Genomic DNA, 26130 nt, shown 5'->3' with positions numbered 1-26130 from the left:
CTTTTGTTTCTGGGTGGAAGGACGTCAAGGCATCCACGAGACCCAGATCTTGAAATGTGTGTTTCAGTGTTTTGGGGAAATTTCCTCCCGCGGATCTGTGGGGGTGAGTACTATCCTCTGTCGGGTGCCAGGTAAGGTTGAAAATCCGCCATTAGAATGATCATTCAGTCGGCAAAGCCGCCTATCATATCACAAAGTGATAGAATCAATGCAGTGGTGCACCTTAGACAATACCCACATTTGCTACTGTCCAGATAATGAGTCCAGCCAAGTGTCCAATTCAGTCATCAGCATTTATTTAGGTGGTACAAACAGATCACCCAGCCAACACGTTTTGTTCAGATCAGTTGATTGAACTTCATCAGGGCTATTGATCTTCAATTAAACATCCACATGTAAGTGCTTCAAAAGCATCCAAGGCTTCTTGCATCAAGAAACCACATAACAGGTAGCTACCGCTTATAATATTGCAATGGTGCCACACATGTCTAGTGTCCTAGAATAATGGGCCACATAATAATGCCCCTTGTCTGATAGCCAAGCTACAGATGCCTGTCCTGGTTCACAACTGGCAAAAAATGGAAAGGTTCATATCCAAAAGTGAGCTCACAAAGGACGCTTGGCCCGCACTGGGGACATAAAACACGACGAAGGTGACAGCTCTCCCTCTAAGGTTCTCCCGTACCATAACCACCCGTCCCTCCCGGTCTGTCTTTATACCCTCCAGTTGAAATGTAATGTTGTTAAACATTAACGCCACCCCGTTGTGTTTTGTGCTGGCTGAGGATCTGTATATAAGTGTGTCTTCTGGAGAGCCACTACATCTAATTGATGGTCTATCAGATACTTCCAAATCGTTTGGCATTTAAGAAGGGAATTCAAACCCTTCACATTCCAGGTTGCAGTCAATATAATCTGTCGAGCACACTGACCTCCGCTTGCTGTCCCACCGATGCGTCTCCACCCCCTGTCCCCCTAGTCTATGCTTCGGGCGCCCCATCTCCCCCTTCCCGTCACACCATCTGCTCAAGCAAAGCAAATCTAAATTCCCTTTTCTGTCCCTGCTTCTCCACCAACCCTCCCTGAAAAAAAAACATCCCATTAGAAACAAGTAAACAAACGACCAAAAAATGAGACCTGGGTAGCGGCACCACCTGGTACCCCGCTATAGTGTCACTCCAGGTTTTGTGAACATGGCGGCTGGGGACTCGGACCAAGCCCGCCGCCCTACTGTCATTGTAGCAAACATAACTTTTTATATTCAGTATACGGTTTGATCGGAGATTGTCAGTGGATCATCTTCCTAACATGAGGTCACGCACCGTACACCTCTCATGGTTCAGTTACTTGGCTGGATGCGTGCTGGAACATGTCCTCCAATACCCTCAGCTCTTTATCCTCAGTTCCACCTGCGGTTAGCCTACACTCGCTTCCTCTACTTGAGCTATGTCTTAGTTTGGCGTCCCTTGTAGACCACTCTCCATTGTCAGGTTTTCATCTGTGAAGACTCACCCGTGGTCACAGGTCCTATAGCCCCTTCCTCCTCAGGGAGCGGCAGGCCCGAAATCTCCAGGCCATCTTTGAGTTCAGTGATGTGTTGCTGCTTGTTCTGGAAATAGAAGGCTAAGGCAAATGATAAGTCCAACAATACCTCACGTGGTCAGCTCTCAGTTTTTCCGTGAGGATCCAAAATAATTGCCTGCGTTGTAGGGTCGCCTGTGCCAGGTCTTGGAACAGTGAGCATGTGAAACCCTGGAAGGAGATCGAATCTTTCTGTCTGGATTCTCGTAAGATCGCTTCTTTAACCTTGAACGAGTGGAGCTTGACTAGGATATCCCGGGTGCGTCTTCTCTCTCCAGGTGCTGCAGGCCCAACCCTGTGCGCTCTTCCTATTTTATTCTTCAATTGTCGCGCCCCGAGGATTTCTGCAAATAGCCCCTCTACAAAGGTATCAAGGTCGGGCCCCTCCAAGCCCTCCTCCAGGTCTCTGATGCGGATATTGTCTCTCTGTGACCTGTTTTTCAGGTCTTCGTTCTTTAACAGGGCCAAATGGAGCTGTGTATGAAGGCTCTGCACCTTTGCGTGGGTATCCGTCACTCTCTTGTCCAATTCTTGCGTTTACTCCTCCGTCTCATCCCAATGGCGTCCACAACTTGTAGAAGTGAAGTCACCTTCTCTGATAGATCAGCCTTCAGTTGTTCCACAGAGGCCTGGAGGTCGCCTTTTAATTCTGTGTGCAATTCCATTTTAAAGTTCTTCAGGGATGCCAACAGGTCCTCCTTAGTCAGTGTCATGCTGGATTTGGTGCTCCCCTGCTCCGGCACTTTTCTCTTCTCCACGGGGGTAAAAAAGTGGGATACTTTAGCTGTAGCTTTTTTTGGTGGCATAGATGCAATTTCCACCATTCTCTTTGGCCCCACTGCTTGCTGGGGCACCCAGGCCAGGTATCGATGTCTAATTGTGCTTCCTTACCGGGTTCTCTGCTGTGCACTTTTGGGCTTCTCTGGCATGAGAGTGGCTGCTTTACATTTCAGATGTCCCCGGAGGCGGTCATCTTAGGGTCAGGCATTGGTTATGGACCTGTATTTCCTTTGTGTCTGGTCTCCACAGTGCTTCCTCCGAGGTCTTGGGGGACTCCCACGTGTGACCACTCTTTCATCTATTGCCCCCCGGACTGCTGCATGGGCATTCCATTTGCTGGGGCGCATTGTCCGCCACCTTGGGTTCAGGCGGCACAGAGGGAGGAAACTTCTCTAAACTTGTTGCTGCCTCCCTTCTTGCTGCAACACCTCGCTGGCCTTAGGAGGTATAGGAGAGCCCACCCCTGCTAGTTTGCCTCGTACTCAGCCCCTCCTGCTCTCTCCGGTGTCCCACCACTCGTAGCAGCGAAGTGTCTTGGGCCTCTCAACTCCTTAACCCGGCTTCAGCTGCACCACCGTGCATGCCGGTAGGTCTTTCCTCTCAAGACTTATTTTTTAACAACTTTTTTAAACCTATGTAGGAAACAAGATACCCTTCCCAGTGTTTGCATACAAACACAGCCTGTATGGGGATGTAAAACTGGTTAACACACAAATAACAGATCTTTTCAATATCTAACATCTATCTACCTAGCTCCATCTCTTCTTGCAATACATTTGGACACCAATATGTTTAAAATAGTGATTTAAAATGTTCTTGCCGGACCGCAGCTCCCCCTTGCTTTTGATCTTGACTGTGATGCTGTAGAAACAGATGCTAAACTGTTTCTGTACACCTGTAAAAACAAATAGTAAAAAAGTGCAATTTCTTCTATTGAAGACATTGGGAAACCATGGGAAAATATTTTAAATGTATTTATATTTATCCTGAAGTTAAAATGTATTCTTTATTTTTTTTTAAGTATCTCTATTTTATTCTATTTGTACATATTATAATTTTTAAATGTACAATAATAATTTCTTTTTTTACAAATAAACTTGTTTTTTTTTTAATTGTACAATAAAATTATTTAAGCTGTATTATTTGTAAAAATATATATTTATGGTGTACTATTTTCTAAACTATTTATCACCTACATGTGTCTTTTATTCGAAATGTATACCTCTAGACATGTTATATCATTTATGAAAATGAATACTCAAGAATCAAAAGTGATGCCAGAGTATTGTTACACTTTCCCGCCCATTATCCTTGTATCCCTTGCATCCTTTTCCTAAAACATTATTTTGATATTTTTAAATTACATTTCAATAATTATTTTAAAATATTTGCATCAGTATTAAATGGTTTACAATATTATTAACAAAAGTACTAAATATTGATACCCGGGTAATAAACTTCCCCACACATGACCCCTATATCCAGTGCTTAGTTTGAGCTGGTGGTTTCCAGTGCTTGCCACCAGTACCTAATTGTCAATACCAGGACTTAAAACAGTCTGCCACATGGTGGCACGATATATCTAATTTAAAGATGAGGACAACAACAGTTGTTTATTCGTTCAATATACAGTAGAAATGACTAATACCTGCCGTCTAAGCCATTATTATAGCATTAGGGGCATGGAGTAGCCTGCAATGGCACACTAGTAGGAGTCTGATGATTAGTAGTTATGTTGGTACTGTCATTAGCAGCGCTGGCAGGGGAAATTGGTCTCACAAGCTGAAGCTGGCTCCTGTCAAGGGACCTGGCACTTTATTTTTACAAATGAAGCACTGCCTATATCCCTTGCATCGCGCTCCGAAAACGTTATCATATTTTAAAATTAATTTGCAATAATTTAAAAATATTTGCATTATTACAAAATGGTTTACAATACTCATACTCAAGCATTAAAATTGATAGCCGAGTATTAAGACACTTCCCCGCCCATTATAACTATATCACTTGCATCCCACTCCTAAAGCTTTATGATGATATTTTTTATTTCATTATTGTAAGACCTGGCACCCTTTGGCATGTTTCCCCTGTCTTTTTGCTTTCTGGCTTCCTGTTTTTATGGTATGTTGGACTCTGTTTTGCTGGTTTAGTGTCTCTACGCACTTTCTCACTGCTGTTCAGGGTTACAGTGCACCTGCTCCTACTGTAACTATTGTGTATGGATTTGAGTTTCCATGATTGGCCTATTTGATTTACTACTAAGTCGTTAATAATGTGCACGTGTGCCCAGGGCCTGTAAATCAAATGCAGCTAATGGCCTGCAGCACCGATTGTGCCACCCACACAAGTAGCCTATCAAAGGGTTCTCAGACATGCCACTGCAGTGTCTGTGCGCAGTTTTTACTGCCTTGTCGACCTGGCAAGTTCACCCACTTGCCAGGCCCTAACCTTTCCTTCTCTTACACGTAGGGCACCCCTACGGTAGGCCTAAGGTGCCCACATGGAAGGATTCCCATGTGTATGTGAAAGGTAGGTCATATACTGGTGTGTGTGTGTGATATGTCCTAATAGTGAGATCATGTGTAGTTCGTTTATCACTATTGAAAGGATGTCTGTCCCATATGCTTAACATGGGAGTTGCCTTGTAACATTTACCCAGCATAACTCTCCATTGGGATAAGATAGAGAAATTGACTTTAGTATGCCTGAACCCAGAATTTAAAAATACATCTTTTAGTGAAGATGATTTTTATGTTGAGTGTTTGGAAATGCCACTTTTAGAAAGTGGCAATTTTCTTGCTTAACCATCCTGTGTGCCTCAGCCTTTTGTGTATTTCCGGTCTGGGTTTAGAGTGACTGGAGCAGGCGATGTGCATTAACACTATACAGACACAAGAGGGGGGGTTGAGGTGTGTGCTGCCTTTCCTGGGTGACTCACAGCCAGGCTCAATAGACCTGGCTGCATTTAGAGTAGTGGGAGGAGTTGACACTTGCCTCTGAATGGACTGTGGCTGCCTGCCATAAAGCCGTCTCTACCTCCTTTGGTGAACCTGGCCTGAACCAGGCTGAACTGGTGTTTGTGTGCCAGAGGAGCTTTGAACTAACTTCAAAGGAAAATGTGGGATAAATATTGGGGCCCTGACCCCATAACTTTAGAACTCTTCTGGACTTTGAAACCTGCCAAGAAGAAGTGCTGGATAAGATGTGAGGAGGAACTGCCACTTTGCTGTGTAATTTGCTGCGTTGTAGGCAGTGGCTGCTTCTGTCTTGCGCAGAGAAAGGACTGGACTGAACTTTCTGAAACTTCTTTGAGTTTCTCCAAGGGGTTGGGTAGAGCTTGCCCCTGTTCAAGAAGTCTCAGCAACAGCAAAGACCAAGCTCATCTGCTACCAGTACTGGGAAATGTGTGTTTTGTGCTGCAACAGACGAAAAAGCAACCCAATGCAGTCCCGAAGGCACTGCAGAGGGCACAGCTGCATCTCGCACCACAAACCTGGTCTCACCGACAGCGCCGTCCAACGCCGCAACCGAGCCGTTGCCTGCACCGTGACCTGTGGGCACCGTACTTCACACCGCCTCACTTCACACCAGTGTCCTGGTATCCCCGATGTTGACACTCCCCGCTGACTTCGACGCCGCTGCCTGCACTGTGGTTTGGGGGCACCGCTCTTAAGCTACATGACGCACCGCCCCACACCGCAGCCTTGGCTTATCGACGCCAGCGCCATCGACTCTGGTTCGTCAGCAGACAACAGTGCTTCTACAACGACGCCACTGCTTACACCATGACATGCCAACAACGCAACGAGCACCGCATTCCTTCATACCGCAGCCCTGGTCTCTCGGACTCCGCTGGACGACCGTCACTGAGCCGCTGCCTGCACTGCGACCTGAGGGCACTGCATGCTGCACTTCACACTACAGCCTCGACATCTGCCGATGCCGGCGCTCCCGACTTCAACCACATGGAGTTCGATCTGCAATGTATGTGACTTTAAGGGCCCGATGACCCCTGCACCGACCTCCGGAACCAATGCTGGCTCTTCCGAGCTCACTGCGGCGTCCTCGATGCCCTACATTTCTAAAGGTACTGTTTTGGGTGTCCTCCCAATACCGTAGCTGGCCCACGTTGCCACGGTCAGCCAGAACTATTTGGATTTGTGTATTCACAACGTCGTGATAGCCACGGACAGAGCTATCATTTTCAAGGAAGTGTACTTTAAGTCTACTTTTGCTTATTGATATTTCTAAGAACTTTATGGTGGAGTTATATCGTTTTTGGTCTTGCTTGCACAGATAAAAATATTTTTCTAAAACTGGTGTGGTGTCCTTGTCCTTTAGTAGTGTTTTCATTGTATTACGGTGTGTTGTGTGCAAATGCTTTACACATTGCCTCTGAGATAAGCCTGACTGCCTGTGCCAAGCTACCAAGAGGGTGAGCAGGGGTTATTTTAGAAGTGTATTCCCCTTACCCTGACTAGAGGGAAGGGTCCCTATTTGGACAAAGGTGCAAACCATTGCCAACTAGAGACCCCCATTTCTAACAATTATCAATAATGTTTTTTAAATATTTACATTATATTATGATTTCCAATATGAATACTCAAGTATCATAATTGATACCCGAGCATTAATACTCCTCCTCACCCATTACCCCTATACCCCTTGCATCCCGCCCCTAAAGAGTTATTTTTTTTATGTATAGGGCATATCATATATATTAATACATTATAGATACGTTAATAAAAATATATGGATATATAATTTTTAAATAAAATTACACTGAAAATATTTTTTTTAATGAACCCATACTTACATAAACTTACCATTATACTTACGAAACACGCATGGTAAATGTACATGCATGGTAAAGCCATTTGTGCTAAAGGCACATGGTGGTAAAGACATATGTGTGGCAAAGACTGCGTGGTAAGTTGTGAAAGTAAAGTGTTTTTTTACTGACCCAATTGGTGCTGCAGGGGAGACAGAGCAGAAAGGGAAAGAAAAAGAGAGGAGTGTGAACAGATTTGGTACTGTTTTCTCCCAATTACTTCTGCAGTTTTTTTTTAAGGCAGCTGCTGATCTGGTTATTTTTCTGGAAAAGATCACATTCATCAGGATTAGATCTAGGCTTCATATACATTCTGAGTGTGAATGGCGTATTCCTGGCCGTGAATACACTAAATTAATGGTAATCTGACACCACAGACTGTCGAAATAGGTGTGTCTGTGTCATCTTTCATTTGCTTTCTAAGCACGCCCATTCCCACCTAATCACAGACTGGGGTGTGGTCAGTGGAGCTTGCTGGCTCCACCTCACCCTATGGTGAGATGTTAAAGGGTGAGGTAAGCCTGCTGAGTGGCAAGCACACTTGTACAGCCCGGGCTTGAAAGCAAGAGGCCGAGGCTGTTTTTACTCGGAGCTCCAGAGATGAAAAACGTCACGGAGCTGTAGGAAAGACAAGGACTGTGCGTGAGTAAGCCCTCCTAGTAAATATGGTTTGGTACGGAGGATACAAAGCTGCATCTAGGAGTCATGTCAAGAATAACAAACTAGAAAGAGAGATTGTCGTCTTGCACCAAATACACTGCATGACTGAACAAGAAAAATGGTTAGCTCCAGAAACTACATGTTGTGAACAAGAAGAACACAATCCATTTACAATAATTTCCGAAGGGATCGTACACCACCTACCTCACAAGAAGCATAAGAGAATAGGGTTGAGAAAGTGCACATCATGCTATGCAGAGTACAGCTACGACCACTAACCAAAGCAACACAACCAATGCGACTGTCACTGATAAAAACCAATGTCCTACACACGTCAATTTACAAAATACTTGGGATGTTAAGAAGTACAGAGAGATAATGGTGAGCCATAGCACACTGAACTTAGGTGAAAGGTACAAATAAGACAGAATAATTCTGCTGTTTCATTTAATCTACAATTAAATTAGATTTAATGTGCATTGTTCATAAACCTAAATAACAGTGGCATAATGGCTTAACACTTTAATGTTTAACTATGAAAACATCTGAGAGTTTTGGCGTCCCGTTATACACATTAGTACACGGATACTTAACTTAAACTATGCTAGTCCACCTCATTTCCAACTTGCTGGTACAACGCAGCCTAGTTGTACATCCTAAAATTCGTACTGGAAAGTTATTCAATGAACGTATCATAATGTATGCGACTAACATGTTATATGTAGGTCCTCAAAGTCTTATTTCATGACCTCGTGTTCTAGAACCATACCAAGTGGAGTATGATCAGTCCTTTACTATATTTATAATCCACAGTATTTATTGGCTTCACAACATATTCAGTGAAGAGCTGAATCAAAGAGTAATCAATCCTTCAAAGGTGACTCATGCTAAGATGCGCAGGAACAGTCACAAACTATGTTTTTGGCAGAATGCTAAATTGTTTATAAAAAACAGCACAAAACATATACTGTGACACATACCAAAAATGACTATTATAGGAGGCTGAAAAAACACAAGATATAAAGTCAAAAGTGTTCATCGAACAAAAAAAAGGCACAGCAATTTAGGAAGACTATTCAAAAAATGGCAGTGTTCTTTAAAAATACTCCAGTCAAAGTGAACAGGGATATAAATTCACACTACATTCATTGTTGGATTTAAAAATGGCTTAATTCAGCAACAGAGTGTTCCCCGACAGTGACGCTTCTTTGACTGAATCCTGGCCCTGTCAACCTTTCCTTAGCAGATTATCATTACTTAAAGTGATCTTCCTGACATGAGCTTGTCACTGTGTTATTAGTCTGAAAGTGAGTGATGTGGTGCTAAAGTCTAGCCTTGACCTCTCCCACCCTTTCCCTGACACCTCCTATGAGAGATCTCAGTTCATCTCACGACAACGAAGGCCTATCTTCCAAATCCCCAAATATAAACATGTGTCTAAATCCTGCATTCAATGGATTCTGAAAAAGGCTGCTATCAAAACAGCTTTGAATTGTCTAGCGATAACACTTTGTATTTTACACATACACAAGAAACATACCTTGCAGAGGAGGTCCCTAAGCTTGCAGATTTCCTTTCCCAGAGTTTCAACACTGCTCACCAAGTCTTCGGAAACTGAAGTGAAGTTCTGCGTGGCATCCCATTCCAGCACTATCTATGAGAAAAAGACAATATTTACACTTTGCGTGCTGAAAAACAGAACCCAGTACAGGTTTGTGAAAGTTGAATAACTAGAGAACTTCTACACTGGGATCAAAATAAGACGCTAGCTGCAATGAAACCTCTCTACAGGTTCCTTGGTACTTACTAGGGAAGCGTCAGCAGCAAACAGAGCCACTAAGTACTAATTGCAGTTAGATACGAAGGGTCAATTTTGCACTCGAAATCGGAGGAATTATCAGGATATTTTAAACAATCATGTTGGATTTAGTGTAAAATGATAACAATTAATGGTTTCTTTTTCGTTATTACAAGAAACCATTGTTACGTACTCATATGCCAAGAACTGAAGAAAATGAAAACACAGCGTACACAATGAATGGTGAAGAATTTACACCATGAGGTGAAGAGATCACAACAGTAGAGTAAAAGGGATGGCACATGTAAAAGAAGGATACCATGAACAAATAATAATTGCAAGCAGATTGAAGCCTGAGCCCCTAACAAACGTTTACGAAATTTATGTGAAAGAGGAACAACAAAATGTTGTCGCCACAAAATATTTATAATTTTGAGAAATGTGAAGATAAGCCACTAAGGAATGCGTCATTCAGGTTTTCCTGGAGATGCCGGGGATGTGCGCTACCGAATTTTAAGGGACGTAACAGCAATACAATTATTAAACGAACAAACAAATTATTCACAAACACTTTGTAAAATAATAAGCCCGACACGCCTCTAAATAAACTAGGAATTACAGGATAATCAGTTTCCTATGTCACAGTAGTGACAACATATCAGACAAGCATAATGTTTCGTTATCTAAATACAAACAAATTGCAACATGGCGAACTGAGTGACAACGAGGGTTGTTGGTTTAATACAAGGGAAGCATAACCTGCCTTTCTAACTTAATATCATACAAGAAATATGATAAGACGTTTCCCAGCACTTTAATTTTTAGAGAAAACCTGACCTCGAGCAGAAACTGAGAGATTTGGATAATAACAGGAATCATGTATATGAGACGGGTCTGCACAGTTGTAAGAGGCAAGCAAGCTATATACGTGGCACTGAGTGATGGAGTAGAGGTGGGGGTAGAGACTTAAAAGTCTGCATGCCTGGGATGCCTTCGAATTGTGCCTGGCTAGAGAGTGAGATGTATGTATGTATGGTGGAGACATCTAGTTGCTGGTGAAGAATTGCAGATTATGTTGTCAGTCAGTCAGTCAGAAAACTTTATTTAGGCAAAAATGCCATAAAAGTGCAGACATCACTTTAAGAAAAAAAACAAAAAAACTACATATGTAATCAATAATCTTAAAACCTCTCATAAAACAATAATTTAAGACGATATATATTCATAAAAAGTACATGATGTATGACACAGAAATAAAATAAAAAGGGACATAGCTTGCAATGAAAAAAAAGAAGAAAAATCATTACAGTGGGAGGAGGAGCCTAGCGCGCAACCAAGATGGCCGCGTAGGCTTGTGGCTCCCGGGGGCCTCCGCAACCTCCCACGTCTATTCTGTCATAATCCTGGTTTTCTAGACGGGCTTTTGTCTATGATCTTGCGCTAGGGTGCCACTCGTTTTCCAAATCGAAATCGGACTCCGGGAACCGGACTGGTGTCGATCTGAAGTTTGCGGCCTTCTCCGGCCTTGGTCCCGTACTCGAGTTGGTGAGGTGCCCGGGCGCGAAGTGAACAACAGCGGCATGCCAGTCTGGGCCTGCCCCGGACCCCGTGCTTTCACTTTCGGTTTCGAGTTGATCTGCAGAAACTGACGTCGGGACCTCGGGTAAGCAGCGCTGAGGATGGAGTGCATGGCCTGATTCTCGAACTGTAAACGGGCCTATTTCAGTTGGTGGCCCGGATCTCCTGCAGTGGTCGCCTGGCCTTCCTCCGGGTGCTGGAGGGTGCTGACCTTGGTGGTCGCTGATGATGGCGGCGAGAGTGGACGGCGACAAGCTGAAACCCAAGTCTACCCGGAGGGGAGCTTATACCCAGGCCAACAACATGGACCGCTATGCGCAGCCAAAGGGATCCCCTAGTGGATCACATAAATCGCCTGAGCGGCCCAAGGAGGCCCCGGGCGCATCGTCCGAATTGAGACTGCTGGATGTCATGGGGGCCATTGAGGAGATGAAGGCGACTGTGAACCAGCAATTTGATACCCTGGCTAATAAATTGGACTCGGTGTTGATTGATGTGAATTTGGTCAGAGCGGACCTGTCCAAAACAAATGACCGGGTCGACTCATTGACTAAAGCGGCGTCGAGCCTAACTGTGGATGTGGCCGCTTTGCAGACGGAGGTGCAAAGGTTGCGGCTCGCCAGTGACCTGACTGATCGTCGCCTTGAGGATTCCGAAAGCAGGGCCGGGCGGAATAATGTCCGTATTATTGGGGTGCCCGAACGATCGGAGGAGTCTGCTGCGGATCTTTTTGTGGAGGATCTAGTGGTGACTCATCTAGCACCCAAGGTACTGAGCAAGTTCTTCGCTGTGAAACGGGCCCACAGGATTCCGGGTGGTGCGCCCAAGGTGGGTGCTCCCCCGCGGCCTATCATTGCCCGACTTTTTAATTTTCGGGATAGAGATGCTATCCTTCAGGCATCGAGGGTGGCTGGGCCATTAAAGTTTGAGAACTCTAATGTTAGCTTTTACCCAGACTTCACGCAAGCGGTTCAAAAGCAACGGTTGGGTTTTTTGGCCATCAAACGGCGCTTGAGGGACATGGAGCTGAAATATGCGATGCTATTCCCAGCTAGGCTGCGGGTTGAGTTAGAGGGTCGCTCGCATTTCTTTGACCGGCCGGAGGCGGTTGGAGAATGGCTGGATGCCCTACCTAGGGGTCGAGGTCGGGAAGGTCGGATGGCGGAAAACGGAGAGTGCTCGACGGAGTAGGAATAGAACTGGGATCCTGGCTATGGACCGGACTGGTAACGTTTTGCACCTGTGGCTGCACTGGACTCCAGTTTGTAACACTTTGCCCTTTGGTATTTGGAGGTTGCGCGGGGTTGTTTTTTTTGCCTTCTTTGTAGTGAGTTTCATATTGGGGCGACAGGCACACTGCACGTTGGGGGGGCTGTTTGGGCTCACGCAGGGGTGCAGGGAGGGGGGAGTTTTGTTGGGGTTGATGGGGTGGGGTTGGGGTTTGTTTTGTTTGCATCACAAGGCGGGGTAATGTTTTCTGTTGTGTTATTATGATTGTGCTCTCCGGGAGGGGGATATTTTGTGCTGGGGGGATGGGGGGTAAGGGGTTGAGACTTCTTTCATGGAATGTGAATGGGCTGGGGGACAGGATAAAGCGGGGGGTGGTCCTGCAGTTCTTGAAACGTATTTCGCCTGACATTGTGTGTCTGCAGGAGACGCACCTCATAGGGAACTCTTTACATGCCATGAACAGGCGAGGATATCGCCTTCTGGCCCATTCTGGTTTCACCTCTGGCTCGAGGGGAGTGGGCATTTTAGTTAGGACCTCTCTCCCGATGGAGGTGGATGAGGTGCTCCACGACGACAGAGGGCGCTACACTGCGCTGGTGGGGAGATGGGAGGGTAAGTTGATTTCGCTGGTTGCTGTCTACGTGCCGCCGGGCCTGCAGACGGCCACCTTTGCTGATTTGGGGCGCCTGCTACTTGGGCTTCCGGGGGGGGTTTTGGTCTTGGGGGGGGATTTTAACGCTGTGGTTTCGGAGTTGAAGATCGACACCCCCCTAGGGACCTCCCTCGGGCCCAGAACTGGCTGGTGGGCTTTCTGGATACCCTGGGACTGATAGATTGTTGGCGGTTGAAACACCCTGGACAAGCACAATATACTTTCCACTCCGGGGCCCACGGAAGTCTTTCGAGGCTTGACTATATGCTAGTGCCTGCGGCCCAAGCTGGGATGATTGGGGAGGTGCGACACTTGGCCCGCGGTATTTCTGATCACTCCCCTCTTTTGCTACACTTAGATATCGCCATGGGGGCGGTGGGGAGGGTGGGGCCGATCAACCCCTGGTACCTACGAAACCCCACGATCCGTGCAGACCTGGTTAGGTCCCTGGAACACTATTTTAACGACAACGTGGGGTCGGTGTCTTCCGCCGTCTCCCTTTGGGAGGCCTTTAAGACGGTGCTCCGGGGCCAGGCCCTGTCTCTCATCTCCCATACCAAAAAATACGAGGCGAAAGAGGTGGTTCGACTAGAAAATGAGATCACCGAGTTACAGATCGATTTGGAGCAAGGTGTTACGGATGACAGACTGCATGTGCTGGGGCTTAAACAGGCCGACTACAAGGCGCTGGTTACTGAATCTGCTAAGAGTATGAGCAGGGAGCAACAGGGGCGTTTGTACGATATGGGTGATAAGGCGGGGAAGTTGATTGCCTGGTTGGATAAGAAGGAGAGAGCGAGTCGAGTGGTGCCGGTTGTTGAGAGGGTTGATGGTGTGTGTGTGACGGACCCCGGTGATATTGTTGATTGCTTTGCAGAGTATTTTCACGGGGTTTACTCTCCGGTCTCTGAACGATCGGAGGAAGACTCTCACCTGCTGCTTAAAGACATTGCTTTGCCATCCCTATCTGACGAGGATAAATTATTGATGGACGCTGCCCCGTCGCCGGATGAGATTGCTTTGGCCATTCGCTCCATTGCTTCTGGCAAGGCCATGGGTCCTAATGGCCTTCCCATCGAATTATATAAGTTGCGCCCAGATAAGATTGCGCCGTATCTCTGGGACATGTTCCTCGAGGCACAGGCGGCGGGCTCCCTCCCCCCTGACCAACGTCTTGCTACTATTGTTGTTATCCATAAGGAAGGGAAGCCCCGGGATTGGTGTACTTCTTACAGGCCTATCTCTTTGTTGAACGCGGAGCCCAAAATCCTTGCCAAGGTACTGGCCAATCGCCTGATCCGGGTCGTGGGCGACCTGATCCATCAGGATCAATCCGGTTTTATACCCCACCGCAATACCGCTTTGAACCTGCGGCGACTGCATGGCGTCCTCGCTAGAGCGCCATTCATGCGTGAGCCGGCCATTTTGGCGTCCCTGGACGCTACCATGGCGTTTGACACCTTGGAATGGCCGTATATTTGGGCAGCATTGGCTAAGTTTGGGTTCGGCCCGGGGTTCATCGGTTGGGTGAAATTGCTTTATGATAACTCACTGGCACAGGTGGTGGTCAACGGACAGGTGTCGGCTCCTTTTGCTTTGGGTAGGGGCACGCGACAGGGATGTCCGTTGTCGCCTCTTATCTTTGCGCTTTGTTTGGAGCCCCTTGCGGAGGGGCTGCGGTGGCACCCTTCGATGCGTGGCCTTAGATGGACGCCGGAGTACGAGGATCGTGTCTCCCTATATGCGGACGATATCCTCTTGTATCTTGCATCTCCGCGCAAATCGCTCATTGTATTGGTGGATGTGTTGAGCTCCTTTGGTCGCAACTCCGGATTGGTCATTAACTGGGCTAAGTCTTGTGTGTACGTTCTCTCCGGGGAGGCCCCCCCCCCCTTCCGCGGGGGTGCCCTATCCAGGTTGCGCAGTCGGGCTTTAAGTATTTGGGAATCTTTATAACCCTAGACCCGGTGGCCCGGTATGAGCGGAATCTTCTCCCCCCCCTTCAGCGCCTAAGGGCGGATGTGGCGGGTTGGCGGCGGCTGCCGCTCTCGCCGCTCGGCTGGGCGGCGTTGTTCAAAATGATGTCGCTGCCACACTTTTTGTACGCCCTACAGAACACTGTGGACGTAGTGCCGGCCCGCTATTTTCGGGAGGTGGAGTGTCTTCAGCGTCGATTGTTTTGGGATGGGCGGCCGCGGATCGCTCTCGCCAAACTAACCCTACCGTGGTACGATGGGGGGGTCGCTCTCCCTGATATTAAACGATATTATTGGGCCTCCCAGTTGGCTGCTGTCAATCACGGGATGTATGGGCCTGCTTTGAACCCGGCTTTTGAGATGGACAAATTGTTATTGCCAAGCGGGGATTATAATCGGGCACTATACTCGGGGTCCCTTGATGCGCGATTGACAGGCCCGACGCGGGTCGCGGTGCAGGTGTGGCATGCAGCCAATGCGGCGATGGGGTGGAGGGATCGCTTGACTCGGGCAACGCCATTGTACGCTTCCCGGCGTTTGGGTTATCTGTGTACTACGAAAGGCTTTGAGAAATGGGATATGATTGGTATCAGCAAGGTAGGGGATCTCTGGACGAAAGGGAAATTTAAGACGTTCGACATGCTGAAAACCGAATTTCAGTTGAACGATAGGGAATACTTTCGGTACGCTCAGGTTCATCACGCTTTGTGTTCCGTATTCCCGGACGTTGCAGCTATTCCGGAGTCCTCCCCGTTGGAAGATAGAGTATTGGACGGCTATGTGCCGGATAGCACCATTTCGCTGATTTATAAGAAGCTTATCAATGATCGAATGGGTTTGCCGACCTCATTGCGAGAGACATGGAATGCCGACGGCTTGGAACTTGACGACGAGGATTGGGTGTCAGCGGTGGCCTCCCCGAAAGAGGTGGCTATCCCGGCCCCCTTGCGTTTCGTCCAGCTTAAGATACTTCATAGAGTGTACGTCACGGGGCCTGGTTTGATGCGTATGGGGTATTCGGTGGATGGTCTGTGTAAGCGAGGCTGTGGACTATTGGGGACTTTCCTCCATATCCTGTGGGAGTGTCCGGAAGTGACTCGGTTTTGGTGTAGAGTGCATGCGGTGTTAGAAGAAGTCACGCATGTTGCCTTGTTGCCGGAGGCACGGATATGTTTGCTGAATGTCTGGGAGCCGACTGATTACAATGTGATGCAGACGCAGTGGGTGACTCTGGGCTATATGGTAGCGAAGCGTGACATTGCACAACTGTGGGGCTCCCAGAGGCCACCAACGGTCTCAGCGTGGAAGGAACACATGGACTGGTGTATGTTCAGAGAGAAAACGGTGTATGTGGCGAGAGGTAAGCCTGGGAAGTGGATTAAGGTGTGGGGTCCCTGGAACTCCTATCGTGGAGGTATTTGCGCTCGCCCCAGACGCGAGAGATGGATGCTGCTCTGTCTCCCTAGCCAGCGCATTCCTCTATGCTCCTGCGACATGTGCATTTGGTTTCTTCTGTCTGCCCCCCCCCTCTTTCTCCCTGGGTTTGTTTACCCCTTCGATACGGGGAGCACATGTTACTACTATTGACCTCCTCTGCCTTGTGTGTGTGATGTTTTTAGTTTTCTTTAAAAATATGAAACCTTTCTTTGTTTGTCTATGGACTGCGGCTGGCTGAGTTGATTAGCACTCCAGTAGCTCTCTTATTGCTTCACCGATGTGGCTGTTAAGATGTGTCTATGCTTATAGTGTGCATTAGCGGCCGGCCTGTTGGTTGTAGGCCCATACTTGTATGTCTCTGAAACTGTAATAAAGGTTTTTCAAAAAAAAAAAAAAAATCATTACAGTGCTAGATGTTTTCTTATTACCCACATTGAGAATAGGTATTTAGCAGTTACTGTGACGAATAAAGGAGAGGTATCAAATTTCATTACTCTATGAAGGTCTCTATAGTTGCTTACACCCAGGTTTTTCGCTAGTTGGATGATCCATTTTTTGCGTGGTTTTGTGTAAGCCTTGCAAAAAAATAATACGTGGACCTCTGATTCTTCATACAAACTGCACCCTGGGCAGGAACGAGTTATAGAACCTTGCCAGTTATTCGTCCTAGAAAATAAGGGAAGGGATCCATGCCTAAATTGAATATAAAGTTTCTTGGCAAGCAGTGATTGGATCAAATCCAGTGCGGGCTCAAAGCTGTAACTTATTTTCATTTCGAGGAATGCAGAGGTCAAATTAGTACTAGACTCTGAGCGTAATATTTGAGTCAGTTTGTAATCCTCTATCGCTTTGGCCAGCTGTTTTTTTGGTAGAACAACGCAGGTCTCCTCTGGATTAAGCCAAAGGTCATCCCTTCCAATTTTGCCTAAAAGCTTTTTAAATCTATGCAAGCCACGGAATGGTACCCGCCCTTGGGAGTATCATAATTGATTTTAATTCCTCCCTAAAATTATTAAGTTCTGGTGTGCTCCACAAACGGCGCCAGTACATAACCGGGCGTGAAGCAACCAGATCTACTATTGGCTGAATGCCAAGGTCCATCCTAAGAGGCTGAAGGGGAGTGCTCTTAGGTAATGGTAAAAGTTGCCTCATAAAATGGTTTTCTGACCTTGCTAAGAGCTGGACTGAACTGTGGCCCCAAAGTTCAGCGCCATAGGCCGCCACTCCTCTTGCCTGGACCTTATAGACCTCTACAAGCGGGCCTATTAACTTTAACGGGCTGTCCCTATACATCTTCAAGATTCCCCCAGAAACTTGGACCAATTTCAGATTGGCCTTCGAGATCTGAGCTCCCCAGTCCATTTTATTACTTAATGTTAACCCCAGATAATCAAAAACCGAGACTCGCTCCAACGGCAAATCGTCCAACTTTGGGATAGGACAGTTTGTGGTGTCCGCATGCAGGACCATATATTTGGTCTTGTTAACATTGATGACCAGGTTCCTGTTTCTGCAGAATGTAGCAAAGCCCTCCAAGACTCTTTCCATCCCCATGGCAGTCTTGGACAGGAGCAGAGTATCATCTGCAAACATTAGTGCAGGTATTTTCCTGCCAGCTAGCCTCGGTGCATCAATGTCTGTTAGTGCTAACAACTCTTCCACAAGGCCGTTTAGGAATAGAGAGAAGAGGGTCGGTGCAAGGACACAGCCCTGCCTTACACCTCTTTCAACGGGGAAGGGAGATGTTAATTCACCGTTTTGGCCATACCTTACCCTAGCAAAGGTGTTATTATGTATAATTTCCAAAAGATGGCAAAGGTATGGGGGTACACCCATTCCCTTCAAAAGGTCCCACAACTGTCGTCGGTCTACCATGTCAAAGGCGGATTTTAGATCAACAAAAGAGAGGTAGAGACTACCACCTTCCAATTTGATGGATTTCCAATAGATCATCTGTAGTCTAAACAGTTGGTCTATTGTTGACATTTTAGCTCTAAAGCCCACCTGTAGGGGAGTTAGGATGTTAAACTCTTCCATCCATGCTTGGAGCCTCCCCAATAGAACGCGGGCAAAGATCTTCTGTGCCACGTCTATTAAGCTAATCGGCCTGTAGTTTGCCGGGTCCAGGGGCGAACCCTTTTTATGTATCGGAATAATCTCAGCCCCAGCCCAGGTATGAGGTAGTGGCATTCCTTTAAAAATTGCATTAAAAAGATTTTGGAGATAGGGAGCCCATACGACCTGTTCGCTCTTATATAGGTCACCCGGTATCCTATCTAAACCAGGGGCTTTATTTGGGAGGACTTTTTTCAGGGCCAGTTCAACCTCTTCTAATGAACATAAATCTTTATCACCCATAGTCAAGGAAGAGACTAGCCTGGTTGGGGATTCGTAGGGTTCCGGGACCATTAAGCTGCTGGCATAAAGGGCTTGATAGTGCCGGCGCCACACGTCCTCCCCTAAATTAGGTTGGACTGCTGCTTGGGAGGCAGAGGACCCAGTTTTGATCAAATTCCAAAAAGCTCTAGAGTCCTTTTTCCTTAATGTAATAGAAATTTCCTCCCATCTATTGTACTCCCACTCCTTTTTTGCAGCTGTAATCACTTTCTTATAATGGCCCCTCGCCTCCTTAATCAATTCCTTATTCCCCCCTTTTAGATTTACTAGGAGTGATAACTTTGCTTCTCTACAAGTTTTAGTAAACCATAGAGATCTCTCTCTCATATTTTGGGATTGCCTCCTTATTCCCCGATAAAAGTACCCCTCTAAGGTTGCGCATAGCTCAACATGAGTAGAGCCTATGTTACCCTGGTCTAAATGACCAATTCCCGCAACAGCAGGATCCAGTGCTCGCTCTAAGAGCGGATAAATCTCCCTATACATATCACCAAGCTCGGTTTGGGATTGGGCAATCTTTTCCCATCTAACTCTCCAGCCTCCACATGAAGTAACCAGAGGGGATAGATGGTTAATATCCCTCGATTGATATAGGGAGTTATCGTAACCTTCCAAAATGAGGACAAGGGGATTATGATCGCTTTCACTGCGATTTACCACCTGAAAATCCAAAACCCTGGACCACATACCCAGTTTAATCATTATATAATCTATAATGGAGGCATAACTATTCCGTTGGAATGTAGATTTACCAGGATTGTCCGCTCGATGCCTTCCATTGCATGCCCTCAGAGAATGAGTAAGGGTTAGGGTGGTGAGTTGAAGAACCAAGGGTGTCCATCCCTTCGTAGGATACAAGTTACAGGGGGGGATTGCCCATACTTGATCCTCTTCTTGGGTAACCAAACTGGACACACCATTCAGAGGTTCAAAGTGGCAGTTAAAGTCACCACCTATGAGTAAATGTTCCAGCTTGGGTAGAATACACAGGAAATCCTCTAATTTTGACAAGGTACTAGATGTTTGACCATACTTTGATTATGTTAGTATGTAGGTCTCTCCTGTACTGTAATACAGAGCTAAAGTCTTGGAGTGAACTTGTTAGGGTGTAGACTATGATGACTTATTATGCCCCCCTTTTTTTAGAGTCTGGCATTACTCTTTTTTTTTTTTTTTTACTCCATTTGATTTTACTAAGAATCTATATATAATTTGGGGCCTTACAAACAAAGAAGTCCTCTTTTAAAAGTGGTCACAATTTGTGCACTGACTTTTACCAAATGCATTGCTATACTGAAAATTGACCTATGTACTAATAGTTTGATTTGCAAAATACTTAATCATAGCGGGCCACAATCTGATCTACCTCATGAATATTCATGAGGTAGGTCGCAAACTGTGACCCATAATGTTCTGCTGTCATCACAGGGATGGTGATATGTAAGGTCAGCAGACCACCATGTCTAAGATTTCTCTTAAATAAATAAATCTTTTTTTAATGCATGTAAAAAAATAAATGACTCCTAAAAATGTTTTTATGAACATTCACAAAGAGGTATGGAACCCTTGAGGACCGCTTCCCATTTGCAAATGGGCTTCCACCTTCTTTGTGGTGTTGGTAACCTATCAATGGTTTGCCACTGCAATCGCGGTCACAAACCATTGATACATACCTTAAGGAATCCAAAATTGGAAGGGATGCCGTAAACATGCTCCTTTGAAAGTTGTGATCTGGTATGTAGCCGTAAACCTAATTTGCAATTCAGTAACGTGTTAAAGAATAACAATTTGGGTTTTGTACATACCCAAAAGCTATTTTGCGGTCGAAAGTCTCAGATTTTGCTAATTGGAGCCTTTGTGATCACAAAATAGGTTTGCACCTAAGGTAGATATATGCTTATCGAACAAGTTACTTAGCTTCGGTAACGATATACCTGTAAGAGACATTTTAGTTATGAATTCCTTACCTTAGAATTACCCCCAGGTGTCCGACTGGATCCGGTGAATTTTTTCTCAGCAGTACCCATGTATGTGGGTAGGTGACGTTGGTCGACTCCGCGTTCATCGTTGGCGCGATCGCCGGGATGACGTCACGGTATCTACTTAGATGCCGCCCCTGCGCGCCAACGTCAGTTCTTTTACAGGACAATCCACACCAGAAGCAAATAGCCATGCATGGCACTGACTACTGGTGCACAAAACTAGGGCACTGAAAAGGAGACCCTTACTCTAGAAGTCAGTTCACAGAACGGGGAGGATGGGTGGGGCGGTAAGGAATCTATAACTAATATATGTCCCTTAGGTAGGGTAAGTAACTTGTTCATCTTAAAGAGACTTTTAGCTATAGATTCCTTACCTTAGAATAGATACCCCAGCAATACCAACCACGGAGGTGGTTCTGCAAACTAAGTTCACACCAGAAAGTCCTGGAGAACTGAACGGTCAAAGAAGCGGTCTCCTAGGACTTGACTATCCAGGTAGTAATGTTTAGTGAACGTGAGCAGAGATGCCCACGAGGCTGCCTGGTAGATATCACAGAGGGGGTGGGGGGCTGCACGCCCCAAAGCAGTAGTGGCTGCCGTCTCACTGGTGGAATGGGCGAGCAGTCCTATCGGAGGCTCCTTTTTTGCCAAGGAGTAACAGATCTTAATGCAAAGGACGACCCATCGAGAGATGGTCCATTTTTGCAAGGCCCGACCTTTCTTGGCGTCCACATAGCCAACAAAGAGTTGATCGCCCACCCGGAATTGTTTTGTGCGTTCCAAATAAAACGCACGTTTTGGATCCAGACGGTGGAGTCTCTCCAACTCCTTGAAAGGATGCGGGAAGAAGGTGGGCAAAGTGATGGTCTGTCTTATGTGGAAAGAGGTAACTACTTTGGGAAGAAAAGAAGGTCTAGTTCGAAGCACAACCTTGCCCGGATGGACAGCAAGGAAAGGAGGTTTAGAAGATAAAGCCTGAAGCTCACTCACCCTGCGAGCAGAGGTGATGGCAACCAGAAAAGCAGTCTTTAAGGTCAAGAGTCTGAGAGGACAATTATGTAGTAGCTCGTAAGGAGCACACATAAGGTAAGTTAGACCAGATTCAAGTCCCACCGGGGCATTATGAAAGGAATAAGAGGAAAGAGGTGAGGCAGCTATTTACAATAGGGGACTTGATAAGAGAAGAATGATCAGGAAGTCGGAGAAAGGCCGAAATGGCCGAAAGATAGCCTTTAAAGGTATCCAGAGAAGAGCCCTGGTGGGCCAATGATAGAATGAAGAGGGGAACCTCTGAGAGAGGGGCAGAAAGGGGATCCACGGCCTTTGCTGTGCACCATGCCACAAATTTGTTCTATCGGCAGGCGTATACTGTTTTAGTGGAGGGACGCCTGGCTGACAAGATGACATTACAGACTTCGGGCAGAAGGTCATAAGCTGTCGACTGGCGCCGCTCGATCTCCTCGCAAGGAGGTTGAGGCTGGACAGGTTCGGGTGGAGGACCGTCTCCTGCTGCTGCAACAGAAAATCCTCCCGAAGAGGCAGTCTGATCGGAGGATTGATGGCCATGTGCAAGAGCTCAGGATAGCAGACTCTTTGTGCTCAGCCGGAACCACAGGAATGATTTTGGCCCGGTCCCGCTTGATCTTTTTCAGCACTCTGGGCAGAAGTGGTATAGGCAGAAAGGCGGATAGAAGACCGCAATTCCGCTCTCGACGAAAAGCATCGCCGAACGAAAGCCGCCTTGGATATTCCAACGCGCAGAACTGCTGACATTGCGCGTTCTCTTCGGTGGCGAACAGATCTAACCAAGGCTCTCCCCATTGCTGAAAGAGACCTTGCACCACCTTCGAGGGAAGACGCCTTTCGTGAGCCATCATGCACCGGTGGCTGAGTCCGTCTGCCCTGGCGTTCAGGGAACCTGCTAGATGTTGATCCACCAGGGACATGCCCTGATGTTCCAGCCACGACCAAAGGTGAAGAGCCTCTTGACACAGGGTCCACGACCCCACCCGCCCTGTTTGTTGCAGTACCACATGGCAGTGGTGTTGTCCGTGAACAACAGCAGTACCCTTCCTTTGACAGAAGGAAGGAATGCCTTCAGTGCCAGATGAATTGCCCGGAGCTCCATAAGATTGATGTGGTGCCCGGACTCCGGCGGAGACTGAGGCCTCTGATCTCCGCCTCCCCCATGTGGCCGCCCCATCCCAGGAGTGACGCATCTGCCACCACTGTGAACTATGGTTGGGGAAGGGAGAGGATCTGCCATTGACCCAATTCTGGTTCGTTAGCCACCCACTGCAATTGGTGTAAAGTGCCCTCCGAGATCTGGACGCAATCGGAAAGATTCCCCATATGCTGCGCCCACTGAAACTTCAGGTCCCACCGCAGAGCCTGCTTAAGCCACCTGGCATGATCCATCAGCAGGATGCAGGAGGCCATGAGGCCCAGCAGCCTCAAGGTCATTCTCTCCGAAACACAGGATAGAGGCTGAAACATCGGTATCACAGCCTTAATATCCCAGACTCGCTGCTTGGAAGGATAATCTCGAAACTGCGCTGTATCCAGAACTGCTCCGATGAAAAGGAGCTTCTGAGAGGGAATCAGGTGCGACTGCAGCACGTTGATAGTGAACCCCAGCGAGTGCAGGAGGTCCGCCGTAGTGTCGAGGTGGGAGACGTCAACCTGGGGCGAGCCCACCTTCAACAGCCAGTCATCGAGATAGAGGAAGACTGGAAACCCTGATCTGCGAAGATGAGCTGCGACAACCAACATCACTTTCGTGAACACCCGAGTGCCGCTTGTAAGGCCAAAGGGGAGAACAGTAAACTGAAAATGCTCGTGGCCTACCGTGGACCGTAGGTAACACCTGTGGGCTGGCAGGACGGGAAAGTGGAAGTAAGCGTCCTACAAGTTCAACGCTACCATCCAGTCTCCATGGTCGAGGGCAGACAGGACATAAGCTAATGTCAACATTTTGAACTTCTCCTTCCGGAGGAAGTGGTTGACGTCCCTGAGATCCAAGATAGGACGCAGGTCTCTGTCCTACTTGGGTACCAGGAAGTAGTGGGAGTAACAATCACGACCTACTACTGGAACAGGGACTCACTCGATTGCTCCCTTGGCCAAGAGAGTCATAACTTCCTGACGGAGAAGGGCCAAGTGACCCTCTGACATGCGATGGAGTGTTGGTGGCATGGAGGGAGGGGTAGTCTCGAAGGTGAGAGAGTAGCCCCTTCGGACTATCTGCAAAACCCACCTGTCCGACGTGATGTGCCAGTGAGGGAGGTGATGGAGGATCCTGCTGCCCACTGGCAACTGGTGGCCCTGAAAGGTCGGACTAGGAAGGTTTGGAAGCTGATGCAGAGGGGGCACTGGTGGACTGGCCCACCCACTGGCCCCCAGACCCAGGGTGCTGGGTCCCACGTCCCCAGCTGCGCAGAGTTATGTTATGTTATGTTATGTTATTTATATTTTTATAGCGCACAGCTGCCCCAGCAAAGGGGCGTCCTGGCGCTGTGACAGATGCTACAACATAACACACAATAAAAGAAAAGGAAATTAACCAGACACGGGAAACAGTAAAGTTTTAATCGCCTGCCTGAAGGCGAGCAGGTCTTCAAGAGCTCGGATGTGTACCGGGAGCGAGTTCCACAAACCTGCCGCGAGCACCCTAAAGGAGCGGCCACCCATTCTACTCAATTTAAAGCGCGGACAGACCGCCAGGTGAAGCCTCTCCGATCTCAAGGATCTCAAAGGAACATAGGGCGTGAGTAGGTTAGCAAGTGCCGGGGGCGAAGAAGATTTCAAAATTTTAAAGGTCAGGCATAGCGCTTTGAACTGAATTCGCTGTCTGACCGGGAGCCAATGTAAGGCCGCGATGGTACCAGACACTGAGCAATGTCTAGGGAGGCCCACAATGGCCCGAGCCGCGGCATTTTGCACCCTTTGGAGCCTAGAGGCCTCCTCTTGATTCACCCCTAACAGCAGTGAACTGCCGTAGTCCAGCCGAGATAGTATAGAGGCCTGGACCACAAGCTGTCTGGTGGGGGGATCAAAATACTTTAAGACCGGCCTTATTCCCCGCAGAATGCCATAGCACGTGGCAGCCACCTTCTTAGTGTGGTCCTTGAAGGTGAGCGCAGAGTCCAACCAGATGCCTAAATTTCTCACTCCAGAAGCTGGAATGGGAGTGACCCCCAACTCTGATGGCCACCACTGGTTACCCCATAGCTCAGCATGCTTCCCTAATACCAACACCTCTGTTTTGGTGGCATTTAACTGAAGGCAGTTGGTGCGAAGCCAGCTTGCTACTGCCAACAAACCCGCTCGAAATTTGGGGGCCTCCACCTCAGGGTCTCCACTAAGTGTCACCGCTAGCTGTGTGTCGTCCGCATATGAGGCCATCGTAAGACCCCACTGTTTAACGACACCAGCCAACGGTTTCACATAGAGGTTGAACATAGTAGGGCTCAACGAGGATCCCTGTTGTACCCCCAGCTCCAGGGGATAAGTGGCAGATTGGCCAGGTGGTATGGCCACTTTAAAAGAACGATCTGATAGAAAAGACCGAAACCACTGGAGAGCGAGATCAGTCACTCCCGCCTCCTGTAAGCGTTGGATCAGTATATGGTGGGACACAGTATCGAAGGCAGCGCTTAGATCTAATAGTAAAAGCGCTGCAGTGCGACCTGAATCCAGAACCTGGCGTAGATGTTCCGTGATGTAAAGTAATGCCGTCTCGGTACTGTGTCCCGACCGGAAGCCGTTCTGACTGGAATCCAAAATCTGGTTGCGAGCCAGATGCTCAGACAGAACAGAGTTGACATGGGCTTCTGTTACTTTGGCAATCCAAGGCAGCAGGGATATGGGTCGATAATTCTCTGGCAGCCGGGGGTCAGAGTTGGCTTTTTTTAGTATAGGAGTAACCACTGCCTGTTTCCAAGCCGTGGGTACCATTCCGCTGGACAATGACATATTGATAAGATTCAATATGGGGTCACGGCAGAGTGGGGAAAGTGTGTTAATTAAGGCTGGCTTTAACGGGTCCGAGGGAGAACCTGACTTGACCCTGAGGCTAAGCTTATCAAAGGTCTCAGTAGTCAGTTCAGGTAGCATTGCAAGAGTCTCATATCCCAACGTATCGGGGACAGTAACCTCTCGGTTCTGGTGGAGTGTGTCAAAGCTTTGGTAGATTGTTTCCACTTTCTCCACAAAAAAGGAGGCCAGCT

General features: G+C 47.3%; 1 protein-coding gene across 3 annotated transcripts in view; it reads right to left on the bottom strand.

Moving 5' to 3' along the window:
* ASZ1 (ankyrin repeat, SAM and basic leucine zipper domain containing 1) overlaps positions 1-26130 on the bottom strand; it is a 1654265-nt gene that overhangs the window by 116536 nt on the left and 1511599 nt on the right. For 2 of the 3 annotated variants that reach the window (XM_085653129.1, XM_085653130.1), the window contains exon 12: positions 9393-9506. In XM_085653129.1, the coding sequence (XP_085509255.1) occupies positions 9393-9506 (114 nt within the window). The remainder of the gene's footprint in view (positions 1-9392; positions 9507-26130) is intronic. The other variant, XR_014981315.1, reaches the window with a different exon arrangement.

This window comes from Triturus cristatus, chromosome 4_1, assembly GCF_964204655.1.
Source record: "Triturus cristatus chromosome 4_1, aTriCri1.1, whole genome shotgun sequence".
NCBI lineage: Eukaryota > Metazoa > Chordata > Amphibia > Caudata > Salamandridae > Triturus > Triturus cristatus.
Note: the sequence above shows the minus strand (reverse complement) of the source record. Positions and strands in the feature narration are given on the sequence as shown.